The 27,499-nt window shown below is 53.9% G+C and overlaps 1 protein-coding gene across 1 annotated transcript in view; it reads left to right on the top strand.

The window, feature by feature from the left end:
- Nucleotides 1–27,499, top strand: part of LOC130206781 (adhesion G protein-coupled receptor A3) — a 113,901-nt gene that overhangs the window by 38,553 nt on the left and 47,849 nt on the right. Inside the window, exons 7-14 of the mRNA XM_056434902.1 lie at nt 1,612–1,825; nt 7,449–7,613; nt 8,827–9,061; nt 9,141–9,290; nt 10,498–10,659; nt 10,888–11,100; nt 21,491–21,755; nt 22,289–22,497. Coding sequence (XP_056290877.1) covers nt 1,612–1,825; nt 7,449–7,613; nt 8,827–9,061; nt 9,141–9,290; nt 10,498–10,659; nt 10,888–11,100; nt 21,491–21,755; nt 22,289–22,497 — 1,613 coding nt within the window. The remainder of the gene's footprint in view (nt 1–1,611; nt 1,826–7,448; nt 7,614–8,826; nt 9,062–9,140; nt 9,291–10,497; nt 10,660–10,887; nt 11,101–21,490; nt 21,756–22,288; nt 22,498–27,499) is intronic.

Below are 27,499 nucleotides of genomic sequence, written 5' to 3'. Positions count from 1 at the left end.
CACACACTCACACACTCACACACTCACACACACACTCACAAAACAACCAATAATTGCATTGGGCTCTGGCCGTGGCCGCCGGCCGCACTCTGATCCTCAGAGCTGTTGTTTCAACAGCGTCGGCTTCAGCCAGCAGTCGACGCCCCGGGGGGGGGGGGGGCGAGAACATCGGCCGCCGTCGCCGAGGACGATCACAGAGCTTCTCGGCCTCGAGCCGCGCTGGCTGGAGTCATCACACGGAGACGAGCTCATAGCCGTGATCGCCGGGGGGGGGGGGGGGGGGGATATGGAGTTGTGGGGCCGGAGACGTTCAGCCCCTGACATGAATCTCTTTTTTTCAATCCCTTTTTTTCTTTGTTCTCTTCCCCCAAACAGACGCACGGAGCAATAGAAAAACTCCTTCCTGAGCCATGTGTTGGATTGCCTGTCGGCGGCAAACATCCCGCGATGGATTGGAATACGAGCGAAGGCAGAGCGCTCGCTTACGCCGCTCTCTGGAGCGCGTCCAGGGAAATGTCTCGTACGACTGCGAGGCGCCGGCCTCGTCGAAGAAAATACAAACAAATAAACATGGCCGTCTCCACAGGTGCAGCCTGGTTCAAGACGTGTATTCCTCGTTCACACCAACAGCGTGAGGTCACTCGCTGGACCATTCGTGGCTTTTTGCCTCATTCGCTTCGATTCGTGCCTTAGAGGGGGCGGGGCTTAGAGGGGGCGTGGCTTTACTCCGTGGAAACAGTTATCATCTCCTTCCTCCACCATGAAGAACTCACCACTAGTTCTGCTTCATACGTGTTGAAGACGTCCCACAAACGTGTGAACATGTAGGGCCCTCGTGTTTGGGTTCATTACATTAATATATATATATATATATATATATATATATATATATTTATCCATGACATCACCCGTAGGCTCACAGCTCGGTGACCTTCACCTCTACGTCTGAATGTCTCTTCAGCTCCACTAGAGCAGCAGTTAGATTCACCAACGGAGGAGCAGCTCGACGCTGATTGGCTCTCGCTACTCGCCAACTCGAATTTTTCGCCAACGTTGGAATATTTCAACTTGAGGCGAAAGAGGCGGAGCAACTCACGTCGCTTTTGGTGTCATCCCACCTTTACATCTTCTACATCCACAGGGTTTATTTGAGGGTTTTTCACCTCAAAAAATGAATAAATCAAAAAACCCTCTTCCATATCCTGCCAGCGGACTCAAGACTCTCTCCATGTCTTCTCATCTCAGTCCTTATCGCAGCCGTATTCTCTCCGGCGAATCAAAACAAAGGATTTAGCCGGCTGCTCGGTGAGTAATCCTCTCACCGGCCTCCGCCGTGAACACGTGAAGAGTCAAGGAGAGTCCAGGGGAGAGCTGCTCGTCTTCATCAGCCGCCGTGCATCTAGGATCACCATGCGGGAGGAGTGTGACCTTGACAGAATGTGTGTGTGTGTGTGTGTGTGTGCACCGTGCAAGGATGCATCTCAGGGCCGATGCGTGTCCGATTTTAATTCATGCGTGTGATTCCGCTTCTGTAGATTTAAACACACCAGCCAATAGCGACCCTCTAAATCCTTTGATCCCGCCTCTTCTTCTTTTCGACCCCCCTTCCAGACGGCCCTCTGGAGATGCCCCTCTTCCAGCTCATCCCCTCCCAGAGGCAGCTGGTGTTCCACGGGGACCGGCTGCCCCTGCAGTGCACCGCCTCCCGCCTGGACCCCACGGTGGAGCTGCGGTGGCGCCACGAGGGCCTCGCCGTGACCACGCGGGAGGACCGCGGCATCTACGTGGAGGAGACGCTGCTGCACGACTGCTGCCTGCTCACCAGGTAGAGGAGGGGGGGGGGGGATTAGCTGACACACACACACACACACACACGTCTAAGGGTGTGTGTGTGTGTGTCCACGTATTCAGATGAAGTCAAAATAAACACAAACTGCAGTGTCATAGGACACACAGAGAATCACACACATGTTCACAGAGGTCACATGCAGACACGGATGTAACGCACACACACACGCACACACACACACACACAAAGTTGACTTCACTTTCCTCGTGATGGATATCTCGGAGCTCACATTCTGATTCGGGGCCCCGCTCTGCAATCACCCAGCGCTCCCCTGGTGCGGAGACAAGTAAAGCAAATACCACCCCCCCCCCATCACAGCATTCAGGTCATGTTGCTCTTGGCAGCCGTCATCTCCAGAGCCGACGAGCTCCAACAACAACAATGGCGTCTGAACTTCACCCTCAACCTCCACGAGTCTTCAGACTGCGGCGCCGACAGAGACGTGTGTGTGTGTGTATGTGTGTGTGTGTGTGTGTGTATGTGTGTGTGTGTGTAGGGGGGGGGGCGATTTTTAAATCCCGTGATCTCACCGCTCCGACACGTAGCTGTAATGTTTTGCTTATTTGTCGCGCGGCGTTGGCGGCGCTCACCTCGGCGAGCTGCGGTTTAGCTGTGGAGCGACCTCGGTGGACGACCTCGGTGGAGCGACCTCTGTGGACGACCTCTGTGGAGCGACCTCTGTGGAGCGACCTCGGTGGACGACCTCGGTGGAGCGACCTCGGTGGACGACCTCGGTGGACGACCTCTGTGGACGACCTCTGTGGAGCGACCTCTGTGGAGCGACCTCGGTGGAGCGACCTCTGTGGAGCGACCTCTGTGGAGCGACCTCTGTGGAGCGACCTCGGTGGAGCGACCTCTGTGGACGACCTCGGTGGAGCGACCTCGGTGGAGCGACCTCTGTGGACGACCTCTGTGGAGCGACCTCTGTGGAGCGACCTCTGTGGAGCGACCTCGGTGGAGCGACCTCGGTGGACGACCTCTGTGGAGTGACCTCTGTGGAGCGACCTCGGTGGAGCGACCTCTGTGGAGCGACCTCTGTGGAGTGACCTCTGTGGAGCGACCTCTGTGGAGCGACCTCGGTGGAGCGACCTCGGTGGACGACCTCGGTGGAGCGACCTCGGTGGAGCGACCTCTGTGGACGACCTCTGTGGACGACCTCTGTGGACGACCTCGGTGGAGCGACCTCGGTGGACGACCTCTGTGGACGACCTCTGTGGACGACCTCTGTGGAGCGACCTCGGTGGACGACCTCGGTGGAGTGACCTCTGTGGACGACCTCTGTGGAGCGACCTCTGTGGACGACCTCGGTGGAGCGACCTCGGTGGACGACCTCTGTGGACGACCTCTGTGGACGACCTCTGTGGACGACCTCGGTGGACGACCTCGGTGGAGCGACCTCGGTGGATGACCTCTGTGGACGACCTCTGTGGACGACCTCTGTGGACGACCTCTGTGGAGCGACCTCGGTGGAGCGACCTCTGTGGACGACCTCTGTGGAGCGACCTCTGTGGAGCGACCTCTGTGGACGACCTCGGTGGAGCGACCTCGGTGGACGACCTCTGTGGACGACCTCTGTGGACGACCTCTGTGGAGCGACCTCTGTGGAGCGACCTCTGTGGAGCGACCTCTGTGGACGACCTCGGTGGACCGACCTCGGTGGATGACCTCTGTGGACGACCTCTGTGGACGACCTCTGTGGACGACCTCTGTGGACGACCTCTGTGGACGACCTCTGTGGACGACCTCGGTGGAGCGACCTCGGTGGACGACCTCTGTGGACGACCTCTGTGGACGACCTCGGTGGAGCGACCTCGGTGGATGACCTCTGTGGACGACCTCTGTGGACGACCTCTGTGGAGCGACCTCGGTGGAGCGACCTCTGTGGACGACCTCGGTGGATGACCTCTGTGGAGCGACCTCTGTGGAGCGACCTCTGTGGAGCGACCTCTGTGGACGACCTCGGTGGAGCGACCTCGGTGGATGACCTCTGTGGACGACCTCTGTGGACGACCTCTGTGGAGCGACCTCGGTGGAGCGACCTCTGTGGACGACCTCGGTGGAGCGACCTCGGTGGACGACCTCTGTGGACGACCTCTGTGGACGACCTCTGTGGAGCGACCTCTGTGGAGCGACCTCTGTGGACGACCTCTGTGGACGACCTCGGTGGACGACCTCTGTGGACGACCTCTGTGGAGCGACCTCTGTGGACGACCTCTGTGGACGACCTCGGCGGAGCGACCTCTGTGGACGACCTCGGCGGAGCGACCTCTGTAGAGGTCGAACCCAAAACGCTGAATTCTACTAATCCCGCTTTTGTTAAACGGCCAACAAACATCACGTGATCTTTGCTCGCCGGGGAAAAACGGCGTGATGCGTCTTTTTTCTCTCTCGCATCGTCACAGACTCTGATTACACAGGTAGGCCAGTAGGGGGGGGGAGGAGGCCCATTGAGGCCCTTATGAGGCCCCATGAGGCCCATTGAGGCCCTTATGAGGCCCCCATGAGTCCCTATGTGGCCCCTTGAGGCGCCATGAAGCCCACATGAGGCCCCTTGAGGCCCTTATGAGGCCACATGAGGCCCCTTGAGGCCCCCATAAGGCCCCCACAAGAACCTGGTTTGGAAGCATCACAGAGGCAGAAGGGAAGCGGCCCTCGGCCCTCTCCCTCCTCTCCAAAGCTCTTCTTCTGTTCCGCTCACAGACATGAACTCGACCCGCACGTCTCCCCCGGTTCTACGACTCTTTTCCTTTACATCTCTTCCTGTTGCAATTGTTTTTGTTGTTGTTGTGTTTTCTATTTCCTGCCTCATTTTTCATGCCATGAACTCAGCAGCCGGTTTACACCCTGCTGTTGCCATGGAGACCACATTTTGATTGATTTGATATGCAGTCCTACCTCCGGGTTGATCCCGTTTACTGCTGCCAGTTTCAGTCAGCCAAGACAAACAAAAGCTCTTAGTTACACGGAGAACTGTGAATGATGAGGAGCCTCTGATGGAGGGATGGAGGGATGGAGGGATGGAGGGATGGAGAGATGGAGAGAGAGGACCAGCTGATTGGACGTGTACGGAGCTATTCAGTGTGTATGGGAGGGAAGTGATGCCCACATATTCTACCTGCATCTTCACGTCAACACGGGGATGAACCTGATGAGCCTGAACGCTCCCCAACGAGCCCCGGGATGCACAATGGTGCAGTGTAAAAGTTATGCAATACCAGACAACAAAAAACAACAAGTAAATACAAATAACACAACAGAACAACAACAACAACTCTACGACAATCAGACGATTCAACTGGTGAGAGTCTGTGGAAATCCTTTTGGATAAGAATCTCTTTATTTAGTTTTTCTAAGGATAATTGTCAATACACACACGCAACAAACCACACATGTGTTCCCTGACCCCTACACACACACACACACACACACACAAACTCACGCACACAAGTACATCTGCACACAAACACACACGCACGCACACACACACAGACACAACAGAAGCACGCACGCACACACACACACACACACACACACACACACCTGTTCCCGGGTGTCATGGTCTCAGTTCAGGTCTTTTAGAAAAGCAATCAGGACGAGGAGATGAAATCAGGACTGATGATGTCACTGAGCCGGCGAGGGGGGGGGGGTCTGAGGGGGGGGGGTCTGATGGGGGGGGGGCCGACTGTCCTCTGCCTGTCCCGTGTTTGACAGCGTTTCAATGGACCGGGAGCCGCTGGAGGTCACAGAGGTCGGCTGTGAGTCAGTTGGTTCTGGACTCCATTGCCCAGAATGCAATGCGGTCTCCGGTGATGTTGTGTTTCTGAGTCGTGGCTGTCCTCTCTTCACCTTCACTCGTCTTCTTCAAAAGTCCAAACGCATGCATAGCGCCGGTAGAATGTGTTGTTTTCACCCCAGTGCATTCTGGGACATTCACATGTCTGGAGTGATATACGAGTGTTGAGCGCCTCTCAGACACTTATCCTCACACACACACACACACACACACACACACACACACACACACACACACACATGCACACACAGTATAGAGACACACAACACACACACACTAGACACAAACACAGTATAGACACACACACACACTAGATACACACACATAGCACACACATACACAGTAGACCCCCCCCCCCCACACACACACACACTCAGTCTATGTCTTGTTGTCAAATCAACATCATGTCTCACAGAGGGATCATCTCCATGGCGATGAGGCCTGTTGCCTAGCGGCAGCTCTACTTTCTTCTTGTCCTCCTCATCGCCTCCTCTCCTCATCGTCTCCTCTCCTCATCGTCTCCTCTCCTCATCGCCTCCTCTCCTCATCGTCTCCTCTCCTCATCGTCTCCTCTCCTCGTCTCCTCATCGCCTCCTCTCCTCATCGCCTCCTCTCCTCATCGTCTCCTCTCCTCATCGCCTCCTCTCCTCATCGCCTCCTCTCCTCATCGTCTCCTCTCCTCATCGTCTCCTCTCCTCATCATCGCCTCCTCCTCCTCCTCTCCTCTCCTCATCGTCTCCTCTCCTCCTCTCTCGCCTCCTCTCCGCTCCTCCTCTCCGCGCCTCCTCTCCGCGCCTCCTCTCCTCCTCTCTCGCCTCCTCTCCTCTCCTCCTCATCGCCTCCTCTCCTCCTCATCTCCTCATCGCCTCCTCTCCTCATCGCCTCCTCTCCTCATCGTCTCCTCTCCTCATCGCCTCCTCTCCTCATCGCCTCCTCTCCTCATCGCCTCCTCTCCTCATCGTCTCCTCTCCTCCTCGTCTCCTCATCGCCTCCTCTCCTCATCGCCTCCTCTCCTCCTCCTCTCCTCATCGCCTCCTCTCCTCCTCGTCTCCTCTCCTCATCGCCTCCTCTCCTCATCGTCTCCTCTCCTCATCGCCTCCTCTCCTCATCATCTCCTCTCCTCATCGCCTCCTCTCCTCATCGTCTCCTCTCCTCATCGTCTCCTTTCCTCATCGCCTCCTCTCCTCATCGTCTCCTCTCCTCATCGCCTCCTCTCCTCATCGCCTCCTCTCCTCATCGTCTCCTCTCCTTATCGTCTCCTCTCCTCATCGCCTCCTCTCCTCATCGCCTCCTCTCCTCCTCGTCTCCTCATCGCCTCCTCGTCCAATCAGAGTCCACCAAGGAGCTGATGATCACCTCCTCAAAGCTAAATAATTATAAGAATTATAAGAATAATCTAAACCACATTAAGACTTTACACAAAGATAATCCTCAATGTGCATTTAACACTAAACCCACCTAGACCAGAACCTAGACCTGAACCAAGACCTGAACCAAGACCAGAACCTAGACCAGAACCTAGACCAGAACCAAGACCAGAACCTAGACCAGAACCTAGACCTGAACCTAGACCAGAACCAAGACCAGAACCTAGACCAGAACCAAGACCAGAACCAAGACCAGAACCTAGACCAGAACCAAGACCAGAACCTTCAAGACCGTTTGGAGCTCATAGGAAGAAGATCACCAACACACACACACACACACACCCCCCCCCCCCCCACACACACACACACACACACTCACACCCCCCCCCCCACACACACACACCCCCACCCCCCCTCTCACGCCTCCGTCCTCCTCCAGCGAGGTCGTCCTCTCTAACATCGATGTGGGCGTCGCCGGCCTCTGGGAGTGCCTGGTCACCAGTTCCCGTGGCAACGCCTCCCAGCAGATGGAGATCGTGGTTCTGGAGACGTCGGCGCCGTACTGCCCCGCGGACCGGGTCGCCAACAACAAGGGCGACTTCAGGTGAGTCAACAACAACAACAACAACAACAAGGGCTTTGTGTTCTACGGAGAACCTTCAACTACTGAAGGACCCTTGTTTCATTTGAGACACCTTTATAGGTTCTTTAGAGAACCCTGGTTTGAAGGTTCTCTGAGGAACCAGACCCGGTTCTCCTCTGAGGATCTAGACCCGGTTCTCCTCTGAGGACCCAGACCTGGTCCTGGTTCTCCTCTGAGGGTCCAGACCCGGTTCTCCTCTGAGGGTCCAGACCCGGTCCTGGTTCTCCTCTGAGGGTCCAGACGGTCCTCCATGTCTCTGAGCTTGGGACCGTTTTCTGAATGAATTCTTCACTGAGAAGCAGCTGTTTCCCTCTTGTTGTGTAAACTCAGCTGGCTGCTGATTGGCTGCTGCTCCACACACACACACACACACAGACTCACACACAGTAGACCCCCCCCCCCTCCCCCCCTAAACAAACCCTGCAGTTCATGTGTTGATGTGGGGAAGCGGAGGCTGGCATCGTGGAGTGTGACTGTTTGGACTCCTCTTCTTTCTTCTTCACGCTCCGATGAGCTTTTATTTTATTGAAACACTAACAGGAAATTGAAAATGTTCCATTTTGCCATAAAAGCCCCCCCCCCCCCCCCCCCCCCACACACACACACACACAGCCCTCGGCCAGCGGAGCGGCTCTCCGGGTTTTCGGCTCTCGGCGACATTACAAAGTCTCCCGTCTTGCCTCAGAGGAGACGTCATCCACACACACTCGTAATTACTCTTCTAGGTGGAATGTCCTCCTCTTCCTACACACACGTCCTCCTCTCGCTCCATCCGTGGTAATTAAGTATCCGGCTTTCATAAAGTTGGACTCGGCTCCAATAAACTAAAAACACGCTTCCCCGATTCAATTATTTCCGTGGCAGCGAAGCTCCAATTATTTTTATCCCCGTATGAAACGTTATATTATTCTACGCCAGGAACAAAAATGAACCCCAATAAAAAATAATCTGGATTCGAAGCCAGAGAATAAATTACACACGGGCCGAGTTAAACTCGCGATTTTGAGTTGATCGAGTTAATTAAGTAAAAAAAACAAACACAAAAAACAAGTAATTGGAGCTCGTTGTGAATCTAATATGCTGATTCATAATTCCCGGAGTCCGGGGAGGATACGACGGCCGTCTGTTGTGAAGTGAAGATTCCCGCCTCGCCCCGCTGACCGATGTCTCGCAGGTGGCCGAAGACGTTGGCCGGCGTCCTCGCCTTCCTGCCCTGCGCTCCCGCCGACGCCGGCTCCGCCCCCACCCCGGTCCGCCTCTCGGGCCGGGAGGCGAAGAAGAGGGCGAGTGAGAAGAAGGCGAAGAAGGCGTGGCGGAGCTGCGACCGCGCCGGCCGCTGGGCCCAGGACGACTACACCCGGTGCCCGTACGCCAGCGAGCTGACCCGCTCGCTGCACGAGCTCACGCAGGTAACCACGGCAACGTCTGCACACGAGCGTCACCAACGTCTGCACACAAATGACCCTCACCCTTTGTGTTGTGTTCCAGATCCCCGTCAACACCACCAGCGCTCAGCCTCTGGGCCGGCAGCTGGTGGCCTTCACCAGCAGGGCGGCGCACTTCACCGACGTCATGGACGTCATCTTCGTCACGCACCTGGTGGAGCGGCTGACGAGGCTGGTGGCGGAGCGCAGAGACGTAAGACGTCACGCCGTCTTCTCCTTCCTGCCGCGCCGTCGGGACCGGATGGCGGTCACGGAGACGCATCTCTTGTTGAGCGAGCCGAGTTTTACCTTGAGAGTGGAGGGGGCCGGAGGGGGCCGGAGGGGGGGGGGGCAGGTGGTGCGAAGCCGAACGCCATCGAGCTTCAAGTCAAGTGGAGAGCATCGACATCGGCTCTCATCTTACTCCGCGTGAGAAGATATGACGAGGAGACGCTTAAAGGGTTCATCACTCCTGAGGCGGTGCTGATGAGACCCCCCCCCCCCCCCATAAAGGAAACAGAGAGGCGTACAGTAAGCATCCCGTCTCGGGGAGCGATGAGCCTCGTCGGAAACGCTGATCTAAATCAAATCTCCCCGTAATGACGCCTCCTGACTGCAGATTATAAATGTGCCCGTTGGGGGGGGGGGGGCAGTACATTATTATTCCACTTGGAACACGTGTTACATTATATTTAATTTACCTGACGCTTTCATCCAAAGCGACTTACAGTCATGTGACCCTCGGGGTTCAGTGTCTTGCTCAAGGACACGCGGCAGTTAGAGCTCAAGTGACCCGGGGAAGGAACGGATCATCAATATTTAACTTTTTTACGATTTGATGGTTCTGACCGACACCATCGGCTTTTATTCTTCTTCCTGTTCTGCAATTCAGTCGAACCCTTTTTCTTTTTCTCATTGGTTGTCGCCGTGCCTGGCTCCCTGGGCAGCGAGCATGTTGCATAATACACTTCTTGGGGGGGGGGGGGGGGGGCGTTCGACAAGTAGCCCGGATGAATTGAAAATAAAATGGTTGTAAGAACGATATAAATACATAGTATAGTAGCTTCAAGATGGAGGATGATGATGATTTACATTCAATGTAAGTCCTCGTCTGGTATTTGATGAAGTTGGTTGTTTTATTTGTTTATTGTCGTCCGGCGATGCGTAACAAGTAAAACTGTAAAATAAAATGATTGAGAGGAAGGACGCATTGACTTGGGCGGGAATCGAACCGCCGCCCCCCCACCTGACCCCCATCTGACCCCCCGTCTGACCCCCATCTGACCCCCCCGCCTGACCCCCGTCTGACCCCGCCTGACCCCGCCTGACCCCGTCTGACCCCCGTCTGACCCCCCCATCTGACCCCCCCGCCTGACCCCCGCCTGACCCCCCGCCTGACCCCCGGTGTGCGGCCCCTGCAGCTGGGGGACTACATCTCGGACGTGGCCAGCAACATGATGCAGGCGGAGGACCACGTCCTGTGGATGGCGCAGGACGAGGCGCGGGCGTGCACCCGCATCGTGCAGTGCGTGGAGCGCATCGCCGACCTGGCGCTGGGCGGGGACCACCGGGCCATCTCCAAGGTACGCGGGGGGGGGGGGCGGGGCTTGTTGGGCTCAGTCGGGGGCGGAGCCTCGAATAATGAGAAGTTCATTTGGCTTCAGCGGAAGGCTGGAAGGAGGGGAGAGGAAGACGAAGAGCTTCCTTTGGTTCTTCTGTTGTTCGTAACAAAGAATGAAATCTGCTCGACGACTCATGTCAAACATCTCTTGCCTTAACTCCTCCCCCCCCCCTCTTCTCCCCCTCTTTAGGTATCAGCGAACATCGCCCTGGAGGCCTTCCTGATCCGGCCGTCCAACTTCCTCGGCCTGTCCTGCACGGCTGTCCAGCAGCCCTCCTCCTCCTCCTCCTCCTCCTCCTCCTCCGCCCCCCCGCCCCACGCCACCAACAAGGACGCCGCGGGGGAATCGTTGCTCAGCTTCAAATGCCACCCGGTCAGCTCGCCGGCCGGTCAGCTCGGCGAGGTGAGTGAAGCTTTCCCTAAAAGATGCTCCTCCGACCTTCAGACCCCACAAGGTCAGAATCTGAGGCGTGAAGGTCACGCTGTATGAGAGTGTGGGGGGGGGGGAGATGCTCTAACAGGGAGGGGAATAAACAGAGTCATGTGATGAATACGATGGCCTTGCTCTTCTTCTTCTTCTTCTTCTTCTTCTCCTTCTTCTTCTTCTAGTGATTCTTCTTCTTCTTCTTTCTCTTCCTCTTGTGTTTCTTCTTCTTCTTGCGTCACTGCATGAGACAAAAACAACTTAGATTTTAACTCCCAGTGTATGTATTTATAAGTATTGTTACATATTGATGTGTCCGTGTGTCGTCACGTTGTTGTCGAGCTCCCATTTAAAACTCAAACGATAAAAGCCGGTTGTTTATATTTCTCTGCCTCAGTCATGACCGGAGGGGTTTATCTGTCGGCTTGTCCGTCCCATATATCGATGTGGGCGGGGTCAAAGGTCGCCGTGGCTTAGCGCCGGCCTCCTGAACACGGTTCCCGTGGAGCGCCTCGGGCAGCGCTCCTCTCGCCGGCGCCGACGGGAACGCCGGTCACTACTTCCTGGCTCGGCTCCCGGCAGCCGGGCGAGGGCTCGACTCCGTGATGAGCCGGCTGCGTTACCACGGCGATGAAGGAGCGTGTCACTCCCTCAGAGGAGCCATGACGACATGTTCACCCTCTGGTCTCACTCCCTCTTCTTCTTCTTCTTCTTCTTCTTCTTCTTCTTCTTCTTCTTCTTCTTCTCCTCCGTGTGTAATTTTCCCTCCAGCTGTGTAATCCACTGCTCTGTACTCTCCTGAAGAGTATAAGCAACTCCCAGCAAAGTAGAAACATTAGGAGTCATTCAGCTTTAAAAAGATATTGGAATTGGCTTCTAAATGGAACTTTAGGTGTAATTCAAGCAGCAACGCTCATGTCCATGGTGCACATGTCATCACATGTATGTATGACATGTGCACGGTGCATCGTGTTTTGGTTCCCGCCTCAGACGCCTGACCTGAAAACTGTTTCATGGTTAGTTAAGGAGAACATTCTGTTAGCTTGGACTCTGTCGTGACTCTTTAAAAATGAACCGCGGTCATTGTCACTGCGTTAAGAATTATTTAATTGGTTGAAAAATTACGGGACAAAAGCAACAATTAGAGCAATTAAATCATAATTACACAACGAGAGAATCGAGCCACAGACTTGTGATCCCTGTCAGGTGAGAAGTCGGACCTGGAGTAAAGGTTCTGGTAAAAACCGCTTTAAGACCGCATGACATCACCCGTTCACACGCGAGGCGTGAGCTCGGAGTGAACCGCCGGTCCTCTGGTTGAAGGACGACCTCGCTCTCCACCGCCGAGACGCCGCCGCCCCGCGCCCGCCGGCGCGCTTCGTGCTGACACGGCGTCTCTTGTGACAGCACTTGTGGCGTGTTGAGTAATCTGTGTGCGTCTCACACACACACACATACACGCACACACACACACGCACATACACGCACACACACACATACACGCACATACATACACACACACATACACACATACACGCACACACATACACACACACACACCTCTGAGTTTATAATTCATGAGAGTTTGATGACTAAAAGCCTCCCCCCCCCCCCCCCCTGACTTCCACAAGAAGCAGGTGAGACGGAGAGAGAGAGAGGCGGAGGAATAGAGGAGCTAGTTGGCGGAGAGGAAGGAGAGTCCATCGGGGAGGGGGGGGGGGGTACAGAGTGAAGACACCGGAAGGCAGAGAAAAGGTGAAGGTAATTATAAATGTGGAGGAAGAGGAGGGGCGAGAGATCCAGTCACAGGTGGTGAGAGAGAGAGAGAGAGAGAGAGAGAGAGAGAGAGAGAGAGAGAGAGAGAAAAGAGAACTGACAGAACAAAAAGAATGAGAAAGAATGAGGAGGAAGAGGAGGAGGAGGAAGAGGAGGTTATCCCTCTAGCTCTGGTTGTTATTCCCACCGCGTGTCGTGATGCTGTTTGTGCCTCATGAGAATAAAACAATCCCACCGGACTCCAGCAGGAGGGTGTGTGTGTGTGTGTGTGTTTGTGTGTGCGTGTGTGTGTTTGTGTGTGTTTGTGTGTGTGTGTGTTTGTGTGTTTGTGTTTGTGTGTGTGTGTGTGTGTGTGTTTGTGTGTGCGTGTGTGTGTGAGTGTATGTGTGTGTGTGTGTGTTTGTGTGTTTGTGTTTGTGTGTGTGTGTGTGTTTGTGTTTGTGTGTGTGTGTGTTTGTGTGTGTGTTTGTGTGGGTGTGTGTTTGTGTGTGTGTTTGTGTGTGTGTTTGTGTGTGTGTGGCGGCGTGGAGGCGTGGCGGCGTGGAGGCGTGTCTCCCCAGCTGCTGCGAGGTCTCTTGTGTCCTCGGTCCTCGGGACGCCTGCTGTCACTTCCCATTACGGGCGGCGAGGACGGGAACGCGGCCCGACGGGGTCTTTAATAGATCACATTCCACGGCGACGGCCCCCTGTCGCTCAGTGTGCACCCCCCCTCCCCCCCCCCCCCCCCGAGCGCTACACACAAGCATGGCCGCCGCCACGCAATCCCCCCAAAAAACGCCCATCCACTCTCATCAAAGCTCCGATCCGTCGCCCGCTGTCCACTGCCACGTCTTTCACTCATCGCAATACGGCGGGCTCGCACTCTCCACCTGTGTTACCCCCGCCCCCCCCCGCCCCAAGTGATGATATTCATAAGCCCCGCCTCCTACGCTGAGCGATGAGTCCGAAAAAGCGCAACGCGAATATTCGCTTTACTCGCGTCAGTTTGCTCGCTTGACTATTTGTGGCTTATTCGCTTCATTCGCGCCTCATGGGGGCGGGGCTTAGAGGGGGGGCTTAGAGGGGGCGGGGCTTATCTCTGTGGCTTTGCTCCGTGGAAACAGTTATCATCTCCTTCCTCCAGCATGAAGAACTCACCACTAGTTCTGCTTCATACGTGTTGAGGACGTCACACAAACGTGTGAACATGTAGCGCCCTCGTGTTTGGGTTCATAACATTAATATATATATATATATTTATCCATGACATCACCCGTTGGCTCACAGCTCGGTGACCTTCACCTCTACGTCTGAATGTCTCTTCAGCTCCACTAGAGCAGCAGTTAGATTCACCAACGGAGGAGCAGCTCGACGCCGATTGGCTCTCGCAACTCGAGGAAAATGGCCGTGCGTCTCTAACGAGCGATTCAATTAACGACGCCATGAAGAAGAATACTATTTAAAACCAAAGGTTTTGAACCAGCACTGCATCCATCACATTGTTTTAAAGAATATTAGTGTATATATATATATATAAATATAAATATATATATATATTATATATGTCACGTGTCTGAGCATGAAGCGTTTTTTTTATAAGAATCTTCCAAACCGCCTATGGGTGCCTTTTTTGTCTCGAGAATTAACATTTCATATATATATATTTATATATTTTTTAATGTTTTGCCTCCCGGGGAGAAAATAGAAATCCTCCCGATGCCGCCGCTCATAATTTATTCATTAAAAGCCGTGAACTGATTATCTCCATCATCGGCGCCGTGCGTTCCTGTAAACAGAGCAAGGGCGACGGCGAGATCGACCTGAAGTCGATTTCCAGCGAGAACTTTTGGGGTTTGTGAGGAGCCAATGGGCGGGGGAAGGGTGTGTGTGTGTGTGTGTGTGGGGGGGGGGGGGGGGGGGGGTCTTCAGAAGAGCGGATGGTCCTCCATTCACAAAGCCCCGTGCTGTATATAGAGGTAGATCATAGGTCATTGATTAATGATCATTGATCACACACCACGTCGATCAGAGCGATCACCTGGAATCTCTGGGCTCCACCTCTCCTCCTGCGAGCGCCTCGTTGTTGCGTCCCGAGGCGTCACACGAGGTCACGAGACAAAGATCAGCGGGGCGTCACTCGACTCGTTTCCCTTGACGGATTACATCGTGGGTGAGCATCAGCTGCGTCTCCTCTTCAGGGTTTTATCATCACGTTCACACACACTGCACACACACAAACACACTGCACACACACTGCACACACACTGCACACACACTGCACACACACTGCACGCACACACACTGCACACACACTGCACGCACACACACTGCACACACACTGCACGCACACACACTGCACACACACTGCACACACACTGCACACACACTGCACGCACACACACACTGCACACACTGCACACACACTGCACACACACACTGCACACACTGCACACACTGCACACACTGCACACACTGCACACACTGCACACACTGCACACACTGCACACACTGCACACACTGCACACACACTGCACACACACTGCACACACACTGCACACACACTGCACACACACTGCACACACACTGCACACACTGCACACACACTGCACACACTGCACACACACTGCACACACACTGCACACACTGCACACACTGCACACACACTGCACACACTGCACACACTGCACACACTGCACACACTGCACACACACTGCACACACTGCACACACACTGCACACACACTGCACACACAGTGCTGTGACAGCTCAGTCCGGTATTCCGATACATCTGAAGTCACATGACACATGAGGCACTTATACACTCTCCTCCTCCTCGTCCTCCTCCTCCTCGTCCTCCTCTTCCTCGTCGTCCTCCTCCTCCTCCTCCACCTCCTCCTCCTCTTCTTCCTCCTCTTCCTCCTCCTCCTGTTTTCATTTCCTTCCCATATCCGCTGGATTTGCCCTCGGCCTTTTCCAAGGCAAGTAAGTTGGATCAAAAATGAGACCAGCGCATCTCCAGAGGATGCTAATGGTAGCTTAGCATCGTCATTAATGAGAACACTAACACTGGGGGATTTATATATATATATACATATATATGTATATATATATATACTGTATATTCATAAATATATATACTGTATATTTATATATACTGTATATATTTTTCCGTAAATATATATATATGTATATATAAGGTATATATATACATATACAGAATATATATAGAGTATATATATATATACAGTATATATAAATACACAGTATATATATTTATGAATATACAGTATATATACTTATAACCATATACTGTATACCCTTGCGCGGTGCGAGGGTCAACTGGGCCCCCCCCCCCCCCCGCTCTGCCACCGCGGAGGGAGAGTGTGAAGTCCCTGGGATTCAGATTCAGAGGCAGGTTGCCATGGAGACACTTAGACAGCTTTCACTACACCTGCCTGCCACTGAGTCAGGCGCGGGTGGAGGCGCCGTGCCCAGCGTGCATCACGGCGAGGACCCCACACGCTAATACTACACGCCTGTGTTTGTGTAATTTAATTCAATTCCGGCTCATTTACGAGTTCAGCTGTAAACACTCTGATTGCGCAACGTTTACGATCTAAAAAATGAAAAGAGCTTCAAAAACGACATGAAACCAAACAGCCGGACGAAAACTAATTGAATGATTAAAGTCTGTGGAACGCACACACACACACACACATGAACACACACAGACACACACACATGAACACACACACACATGAACCGGCCGGTCATAATTTATGAATGAATAACTTTTCTTTCTTTCAGCCGCTATCAAACGTCACACACTCATCGGTGTGTGTAGATCCAACCGTGTGCGTTTCACTCGGACAACGTGATTAAAGTAGATCTCCATTTGAGAGAGAGAAAGGGGGGGCCGGGGGGCCGGGGGGGGGGGGGTAGAACAATCGCCGTCTCTTTGGGCCTTTTTCTGATTGTAATTTAAGATTTGGCTCCGAGGTGAAATGAATGTGAACTGCTGTGTGTGTGTGAGAGTGTGTGTCCGTGTGTCTTTATGTGTGTGTGTGTGTGTGTGTGTGTGTGTGTGAGAGTGTGTGTCCGTGTGTCTTTATGTGTCTCTGTGTGTGTGTGTGTGAGAGTGTGTGTCCGTGTGTCTTTATGTGTCTGTGTGTGTGTGTGTGTGTGAGAGTGTGTGTCCGTGTGTCTTTATGTGTCTGTGTGTGTGTGTGTGTGTGTGAGAGTGTGTGTCCGTGTGTCTTTATGTGTCTGTGTGTGTGTGTGTGAGAGTGTGTGTCCATGTGTCTTTATGTGTCTCTGTGTGTGTGTGTGAGGGTATGTGTGTGTATTTGTGTGTGTGTCTTTGTGTGTCTGTGTGTGTATGTGTTTGCGTGGGTGTGTGTGTGTGCTTGTGATTGTGTGAGTGTGTCCGTTTGTGTGTGTGTCTTTGTGTCTGTGTGTATCTGTGTGTGTGAGAGTATGTGTGTGTATTTGTGGGTGTGTGTGTGTCTGTGTGTGTGTGCGTGTGTGTGTGGCCTCAAGGTGAGCAGGTATGATGTCGTGGTCCAGGTGACTCACTCCTGCTTGTCATGGCCGCCGTGTCTTTGCGTCTCCTCCGCTCCGTCGCTCCAGCCGATGATTACAAGGGAAGAATTATGCAAATCCCCCATCGCGCTCGTCAGCACTTCCTATCGGAAGTTGTCTCAAACACACACTGGCTGTACCCCCCCCCCCCCCCCCCCTCTGAAGTCACGCAGCCGTGGCGAGGCGTGATGGTGGCTGCCGCGGGTCAAACGGCGCCGCTGTGTGTTTTGCCCTGCAGGCTGTTTCTGTTTCTGTAACGCGCATCTCTGGTTCACCTGGACGCCCTCTGGAAGGAGAGGGAGGAGGAGCTCCATCCCGAGGCCCGAGGAGAGCGCGTGATTGTGGTTACTACGGCGACGGCATGTCGCCCCGCTGGAAGGTCAGACGGCTGAGCAGCAACCAGCTAAATCAACTCTGAAGTGCGAGGTCCCTGGCGAGGGGGGAAGGGGGGGAGGGGGGGGAGGGGGGGGGGAGCTGTTCAGGTTGCTGAGGAGGAACACAGATCGAGGACCAAACGGGAAGCTTGTGCCGGCCGCCGTGGCTCGTGACCTGTGTCTCGTGGCTCGTGACCTGTGGCTCGTAGCTCGTAGCTCGTGGCTCGTGACCTGTGTCTCGTAGCTCGTGGCTCGTGGCTCGTGACCTGTGTCTCGTAGCTCGTAGCTCGTGACCTGTGGCTCGTAGCTCGTGGCTCGTGGCTCGTGACCTGTGGCTCGTAGCTCGTAGCTCGTGGCTCGTGACCTGTGACTCGTGGCTCGTGGCTCGTGACTCGTGGCTCGTGACTCGTGGCTCGTGGCTCGTGGCTCGTGACCTGTGTCTCGTAGCTCGTAGCTCGTAGCTCGTGACCTGTGGCTCGTAGCTCGTAGCTCGTGGCTCGTGACCTGTGACTCGTGGCTCGTGGCTCGTGACCTGTGGCTCGTGGCTCGTGACTCGTGGCTCGTGGCTCGTGGCTCGTGACTCGTGGCTCGTGACTCGTGGCTCGTGGCTCGTAGCTCGTGGCTCGTGACCTGTGGCTCGTAGCTCGTGGCTCGTGACCTGTGGCTCGTAGCTCGTGGCTCGTGACCTGTGGCTCGTGGCTCGTGGCTCGTGACTCGTGGCTCGTGGCTCGTGACTCGTGGCTCGTGACTCGTGGCTCGTGGCTCGTGGCTCGTGACTCGTGGCTCGTGACTCGTGGCTCGTGGCTCGTGACTCGTGACTCGTGGCTCGTGGCTCGTGACTCGTGGCTCGTGACTCGTGTCTCGTGGCTCGTGGCTCGTGACTCGTGACGCGTGGCTCGTGGCTCGTGACCTGTGTCTCGTGACTCGTGACTCGTGGCTCGTGGCTCGTGACCTGTGGCTCGTAGCTCGTAGCTCGTGGCTTGTGACCTGTGACTCGTGGCTCGTGGCTCGTGACTCGTGGCTCGTGACTCGTGGCTCGTGGCTCGTGGCTCGTGGCTCGTGGCTCGTGACCTGTGTCTCGTAGCTCGTAGCTCGTAGCTCGTGACCTGTGGCTCGTAGCTCGTAGCTCGTGGCTCGTGACCTGTGACTCGTGGCTCGTGGCTCGTGACCTGTGGCTCGTGGCTCGTGGCTCGTGACTCGTGGCTCGTGGCTCGTGACCTGTGTCTCGTGACTCGTGGCTCGTGGCTCGTGACTCGTGACGCGTGTCTTGTGGCTCGTGGCTCGTGGCTCGTGACTCGTGACCTGTGTCTCGTGACTCGTGGCTCGTGGCTCGTGACTCGTGGCTCGTGGCTCGTGGCTCGTAGCTCGTGGCTCGTGACTCGTGACGCGTGTCTTGTGGCTCGTAGCTCGTGGCTCGTGGCTCGTGGCTCATGGCTGGTGGCTCGTGACTCGTGACGCGTGTCTCGTAGATCACCCTCTGGGCTGTAAATCCCTTTGATGCGCCACATAAAAGAGGATAAAGGGACGGAGAAGGAGATGAGGAGACAAGTGCACCAGATATGATTTCTTTCATGTGAGTTTTACACCTAAAGATATAAAAACACACCGTGCCACCGGGGAGGTCACCCGGCAACTGTGACCTCCCCCCCCCCCCCCCCCCATCTTTAGATGGTCAGCGGGGGCTAGACCACCGAGGAAATGATGCAACGGTACATTTCAAGGCGAGGATTCTCTCAAGTCTTTCTGCCACTCACACCCACCCACACACACACACACACACACACACACACACACCTACAGAACCAGTGGAGGAAATCAATAGCCTTTCAAGAGCCGGTGAATGCAGAAAGCAACAGCGAGCCGACCCGACGCTGTAGAATCACCACGGCGGCTGTAATGTAAAGGAACTGTGCTGAAGCCCGAGGGGTAGCCAGCGCGTGACACACAATCATTTTAATATCTTAACCGCGGACACATAGGCCGCCGTGCTTCTCTCCTCCAAGGATGTAGAAACATCTTAAAAAGCTCAGCTGGAACTACAGCAACATGTTGGCATCGGACACTTCTGCACAACACGGATATGTTGAATGTGGGCGTATATATATATATATTTATTTATATATTATATTTGTATAAATATAGATATATTATTTATATATATAAATATAGATATATTATTTATATATATAAATATATATATATTATATATTTATATATATATATATATTTATATATATAAATATATATGTATGTTGAGCTACTGCTATTCAACGTGACGGTGGTGTAATAGCGGGTAAAAGAAGAGGAAAGACCAGACTGTAGTTTCACGAGGAGGCCAAAAGTAGAAGTTGACTTTGTTGTTGTTAACTTTGTTGTTGTTGTTGTTTATGTTGTTTTGTTACTTTGTTTTGTTATGTAGTTACATTATTTATTCACGTTGTTTTGTGATGTTTTATCGTTACGTTGTTTCATTGTTATATAACTTTTCTACATTACATTGCTTCATTACCATGTTACGTCACATTGTTTCAGTACGTTGTTTTGTTACATTGTTTCGTTACGTTGTTTTGTTACATTGTTTCGTTACGTTGTTTTGTTACATTGTTTCGTTACGTTGTTTTGTTACATTGTTTCGTTACGTTGTTATATTACTTTGCCGTGTTACTGAACTACTTTCTCTTGCGTTGTTACATTGTTTCATCACTTTGCTACATCATCCTTCTCTACGTTGTTATGTCTTTAAGTCACATTGTTAAATCACGTTGTGGAGTCACGTTGTTAAGTCACGTTGTTAAATCACGTTGTGGAGTCACGTTGTGGAATCACGTTGTTGAGTCACGTTGTTGAGTCACGATAAGTCACGTTGTTAAGTCACGTTGTTGAGTCACGTTGTTGAGTCACGTTGTTGAGTCACGTTGTTGAGTCACGTTGTTGAGTCACGTTGTTGAGTCACGTTGTGAAGTCACGTTGTGAAGTCACGTTGTTGAGTCACGTTGTGGAGTCACGTTGTGGAGTCACGTTGTTGAGTCACGTTGTGAAGTCACGTTGTTAAGTCACGTTGTGGAGTCGTAGCTTGTGGCTCGTGGCTCATAGCTTGTGGCTCATAGCTCGTGGCTTGTGGCTCGTAGCTCATGACGGTTAGACAGAAATTTTAAAAAGCACAATTCACAAATCCAATTGGTGTGGATCGACTCAAAGATGGCGCACACCTTGAGGTACCCCGTCCTTTCTCCTATGAACACCCTTGTTGTGCAGAGGTCGATGTTTTCTATTCTTTCTCTTCTCGCTGCTTCTTTGGTGTTTATAGTCGGAGAAAAGAAGATAAAGTCGGACCGGTTGTCTCTTTAAATCAAGCTGCAGTGTTGATGTGCCCTCGAGCTGAAATGGTAACAACCATTTCCACCTCTGCGGCAGGGAGCCTGAACCGGCGCACCGGAGCCTCCAGCCGTGATTCTCATTCCCTTGGTCACTTGTGTCCTTTGCTCGCCTCCTAGAGAGTCGAAGCAATTGTCAGTCTTTTTGTTTTGTTTCTCTCTCTCTACGGGAGTTTGGTGTTTTTGAATTCTCTCTCTCTCTCTGCGCATCTCGGGAGACATTATTTAATTTGTATATCCCCCTCTCTCTCTCTTTTATTTTCTTTTTTTTGTGTTCCACCCGCAGAACTCGGTGCCAGTCGCCTCCATCCATTTACCGCTGGCTGCTACGCCTCTCTCCTCCTCCTCCTCCTCCTCCTCCTCCTCCTCCTCCTCCTCCTCCTCCTCCTCCTCCTCCGCCGCGTTACAATCTTTTGATAACTCCACTTGCCGGCTGCAGTTCATCGTGTTCCGCAATGGGAAACTCTTCCCCTGCACCGGGAATTCGTCAAATCTCGCCGACGATGGGAAGCGCAGGAGCGTCTCGACACCAGTTGCTTTCACCAAATTAGGTAAGAGAGGAAATCCGTTTTTACCGGCGCGCGTGGCGTCAACGCCGCACCATGTTGCCGACGCGTACACACACACACACACACACACACACACACACACACACACACACACACACACACACACACACGTACACGCACACGCACACACACACACCGGTGAGCTCTGCGCAACACGTTGACGTGTCGGAGCATCCAAACACACACCGATGACTTTCTGTTATTCCAGCGCTACGCGTCACACTCCACTTCACTCGAGTGGGGGGGGGGGGGGGGGGTATGACAAATGCATATGCTATTTATGTGATTTGAAGTCCACGCGCAACACTTAACAAAACAGTCCGTCTATACACGAGGCGCGCACGCGCGTGTGTTTTCTATGTCGGACGCGCGCGCGTCCCGCGTCTATATACGCGCTCTTCATTCTTTTGGCCACAAAGCACTTACTTTCCACTTGGGTTCCTTAATTGAATGTCTTGCCCCCCCCCACCACCACCACCACCACCTCCTCCTCCTCTCCCCTCTCCTCGGTGCAGATGGGTGCAGCCTCGGGAGCGCCGTGCACTCCGTTACCATCGCGCTCCGGCACTTCGCGCTGGGTGTAGACCCCACCGCCGCCTACTGGGACTTCGACCTGCTGGATGGACACGGCGGCTGGCGGGCGGAGGGCTGCCACATAACGGGCTCCGGGGGCAACACCACCACCATTCACTGCAGCCACCACAACAACTTTGCCGTGCTAATGGTGAGTAGTCAACCCCCCCCCCCCCCCTCCCCTCCGTGTGTGTGTGTGTGTGCGTGCGTGCGTGTGCGCGCGCTTTACAGTGTTGTCATTCATTCGCAGCACCGCCGTGCCTCCTCCCACCTCCCCCTTCACCCCCCGCCCCCACCCACCCACCCACCCACATAAAGTGTCTCCCACTGCTTAGGGCCTTTTTATGGATCAAATGAATCTTTTTTTCCCTTCTTCTTCTTCTTCTTCTTCTCGCCACCGCCACCGCCACGGAATAGATGGAGTCACGTGTTTTAAGAGGGGACCTTTAACGGCTTCCTTTATTGTTGCTCCTCAGCGGAGGGGAAGGATTTGTCAAATGCGCTCTGGGGATTTATTGGCTTTGGAGTAATGCGCTACGCTAAATTCTCCCACCTCCCACCCACCACCACCACCAGCAGCCCTCTCTATCCTGGAAATGAGAAGTTGCGTGTGTTGTAGAGTCTGCCACCTATTTTTTTTCTTCACAAAAAAGAAGAGAAGCGTCGCAGAGCAGCGAGGCGCGAGAGGAGGAGCGCCTCGCGGGGAGCCGCTCTACTCATTGGTTTCAACCGTCGCCGAAAAAAATATGAAATAGATCCAACATGTTGGACTGCAGAGGTTAGCGCGGCCGAGCCTCGAGCCGAGATGCCTCCTCCTCCTCCTCCTCCCGCCGCCGTCCCGCCGCTCTCGTTGATCCCATGAGGAGAACACACCGACGGCGCAATGGCACCGCACCGCGCAGTCGCTCCGTAGCGCCGCCGCGCCCGGTCCGCTGCGCTTGGGAGCAGAAGAAATCCTCCGGATGTTTACCGAAGAGTGGGATTCGTTAGACTGGGAGGTCAGTTCTCACTAGAGCATGAATATAAAGAAGAAGAAGAAGAAAAGAGAGAGAGAGAAAAGTGTCGCTGCTTTCCGAGTTGCCTTCTTTTTCTTCTTCTTTTCTTTTTTCCTCTACCTGCATATTTGATGAAGCCGCCGTTCAATTCCGCTGTTGTTCGTGTGTGGGAATAAGCCGGGATGCCGAGGAGAGGAGGGGTGGGGGGGGAAAGCCGCATAGGGATGAGAAAGAGTGGCACGGGGGTAAAGTGGCGTGGAGAAGCGGCACGGGGTGCTGTGTGTGTACGTGCAGCCGCAGCTCCGTGTGGCGACGCGTCGGAATGAACACAAAGATATATATTTTTTAATAATTTAATAAAATGTCATCATGTTTCTGTCAAATGAAGCTGACAGCGGGAGAATTTGGGAGGATTTGAAATCCGAGTCACCGGAGTAGCCGACCGTGGACGGCCGGTGTACCGGGGAGCGCGCGCGGTCTGCAGGCACCACACCCGCCTCACGGCTCTGCAGTGCCTGAGCAGAGGACCCTTATGTACGGACCGTGACATCATCTCACCCCCCCCCCCCCCCCCCACCCTTGTATCCGATGTGTGTGTGTGGGGGGGCGGGCTTCTGCAAGTTCTCGACCTGTTGCATAACCGTCCACACGGAGAGCGGCTGTACACAGGCAGAGGAGCTGTCACGTGTCATGAGTTACAGGAGGCGCTGACAGATGTGGTGACGGTGCCCCCCCCCCCCCCCCCCCCTGAGCAGTCACAATGGTTTTCCAGCATCCATTAGAGCCGCATCACCTTCCGTGAAAACGATACAGCGTGAGCGTCCGCCCCGAGGGGGGGGGGGGGGCTGGGATTCACAACAATGCCTTTCAATGACCATGTATCCACTTCCTGTTGGTCCAGACCACCGGTGTGTGTGTGTGTGTGTGTGTCCTCTGGGGACTGGGCTCCTGGCTCCTGGGATATGAAGGAATACTTTTCATGGGAGTCTTTGGTTCTGTCGGCTCCGGAGGCGTTGCATGTCGAGGCTCTGTTGGACCCGGAGGCGGCGCGTTGGTTCTCTAAAGCGGCCGCGTCCAACCGGGTCCACCGGAACCGGAGCTGGAGCAGATTGTTGTGAGATGTGGGTCAGGCTCTCTCTCTCTCTCTCTCTCTCTCTCTCTCTCTCTCTCTCTCTCTCTCTCTCTCTCTCTCTCTCTCTCTCCCTCCCTCCCTGTCACGCTCTCTCTCTCGCTCTCTCGCTCCTCTCTCTCTCTCTCTCTCTGAGCTGAACCTGAGCCTGTTAGAAAGCAGCCGTTCCAGGTTTCAGCACCATGGACAGTTCCCATGCATCTCCCCCCCCCCTCCCCCCTCCCCCCTCTGAAAGGACGGCTGAGTCACATGACACACAGCCTCATCATCTGTCTTCATCCCAGTGACAAGTGTCAACCCCCCGCCCCCCATAGACCCCCCCCCTCCCCCCCTCACCCCATGCGACCGCACCTTGCTCCGTCTTCCTCCTCTCCTCTTCATTCCCCTCTGAGCCCCCGGAGTGTCGAGGAAGGAGCTGCAGACTGTTTAATATGCAGCAGCAGACCTCCAGAGAGGGGGGGGGGGGGGGTCCAATCATTACAAAGGCTCCGAGGCCACGAGCCAATGGGAGAAGAGCTGCAGAAGCCAGATGCACACACAGCGGACCGGACTTCATGAATGTGTGAAGCGAAGGGGGGGGGGGGGGGGGCACTATAGGGGGAACACTGGTGGGAACACTAGTGGGAACACTAGTGGGAATACTGTAGTGGGAACAATGTAGTGGGAACACTGGTGGGAATACTAGTGGGAATACTAGTGGGAACACTGGTGGGAACACTAGTGGGAACACTAGTGGGAACACTGTAGTGGGAACACTAGTGGGAACACTGTAGTGGGAACACTGGTGGGAACACTAGTGGGAACACTAGTGGGAACACTGTAGTGGGAACACTAGTGGGAACACTGTAGTGGGAACACTAGTGGGAACACTGGTGGGAACACTAGTGGGAACACTGTAGTGGGAACACTAGTGGGAACACTGTAGTGGGAACACTGTAGTGGGAACACTGGTGGGAACACTAGTGGGAACACTGGTGGGAACACTAGTGGGAACACTAGTGGGAACACTGTAGTGGGAACACTGGTGGGAACACTAGTGGGAACACTGTAGTGGGAACACTAGTGGGAACACTGTAGTGGGAACACTAGTGGGAACACTGTAGTGGGAACACTGTAGTGGGAACACTGTAGTGGGAACACTAGTGGGAACACTGTAGTGGGAACACTGTAGTGGGAACACTGGTGGGAACACTAGTGGGAACACTGTAGTGGGAACACTGTAGTGGGAACACTAGTGGGAACACTGTAGTGGGAACAATGTAGTGGGAACACTGGTGGGAATACTAGTGGGAATACTAGTGGGAACACTGGTGGGAACACTAGTGGGAACACTAGTGGGAACACTGTAGTGGGAACACTGGTGCGAACACTAGTGGGAAAACTGTAGTGGGAACACTGTAGTGGGAACACTAGTGGGAACACTGTAGTGGGAACACTAGTGGGAACACTGGTGGGAACACTGTAGTGGGAACACTGGTGGGAACACTAGTGGGAACACTGTAGTGGGAACACTGGTGGGAACACTGTAGTGGGAACACTAGTGGGAACACTGTAGTGGGAACACTGGTGGGAACACTAGTGGGAACACTGTAGTGGGAACACTGTAGTGGGAACACTAGTGGGAACACTAGTGGGAACACTGTAGTGGGAACACTGGTGGGAACACTGTAGTGGGAACACTAGTGGGAACACTGTAGTGGGAACACTGGTGGGAACACTGTAGTGGGAACACTAGTGGGAACACTGGTGGGAACACTGTAGTGGGAACACTGGTGGGAACACTGGTGGGAACACTGTAGTGGGAACACTGTAGTGGGAACACTAGTGGGAACACTGTAGTGGGAACACTAGTGGGAACAATGTAGTGGGAACACTGGTGGGAACACTGTAGTGGGAACACTGGTGGGAACACTGTAGTGGGAACACTGTAGTGGGAACACTAGTGGGAACACTGTAGTGGGAACACTAGTGGGAACACTGTAGTGGGAACACTGGTGGGAACACTGTAGTGGGAACACTGTAGTGGGAACACTGGTGGGAACACTGTCATGGGAACACTAGTGGGAACACTGGTGGGAACACTGTAGTGGGAACACTGTAGGGGGAACACTGTAGTGGGAACACTGGTGGGAACACTAGTGGGAACACTGTAGTGGGAACACTGTAGTGGGAACACTAATGGGAACACTGTAGTGGGAACACTAGTGGGAACACTGGTGGGAACACTGTAGTGGGAACACTGTAGGGGGAACACTTTAGTGGGAACACTGGTGGGAACACTAGTGGGAACACTGTAGTGGGAACACTGTAGTGGGAACACTGTAGTGGGAACACTGGTGGGAACACTGTAGTGGGAACACTGGTGGGAACACTGTAGTGGGAACACTAGTGGGAACACTGTAGTGGGAACACTGGTGGGAACACTGGTGGGAACACTGGTGGGAACACTGTAGTGGGAACACTGGTGGGAACACTGGTGGGAACACTGGTGGGAACACTAGTGGGAACACTGTAGTGGGAACACTAGTGGGAACACTGTAGTGGGAACACTAGTGGGAACAATGTAGTGGGAACACTGGTGGGAACACTGTAGTGGGAACACTAGTGGGAACAATGTAGTGGGAACACTGGTGGGAACACTGGTGGGAACACTGGTGGGAACACTGTAGTGGGAACACTGTAGTGGGAACACTGGTGGGAACACTGTAGTGGGAACACTGTAGTGGGAACACTGTAGTGGGAACACTAGTGGGAAGACTGTAGTGGGAACACTGGTGGGAACACTGTAGTGGGAACACTGTAGGGGGAACACTGTAGTGGGAACACTGGTGGGAACACTAGTGGGAACACTGTAGTGGGAACACTGTAGTGGGAACACTGGTGGGAACACTAGTGGGAACACTGGTGGGAACACTAGTGGGAACACTGTAGTGGGAACACTGGTGGGAATACTAGTGGGAACACTGGTGGGAACACTAGTGGGAACACTGTAGTGGGAACACTGGTGGGAACACTAGTGGGAACACTGT

Source organism: Pseudoliparis swirei, chromosome 17 (assembly GCF_029220125.1).
Source record: "Pseudoliparis swirei isolate HS2019 ecotype Mariana Trench chromosome 17, NWPU_hadal_v1, whole genome shotgun sequence".
NCBI classification, from domain to species: Eukaryota; Metazoa; Chordata; class Actinopteri; order Perciformes; family Liparidae; genus Pseudoliparis; species Pseudoliparis swirei.
This window is presented reverse-complemented; position numbering and strand designations above follow the sequence as displayed.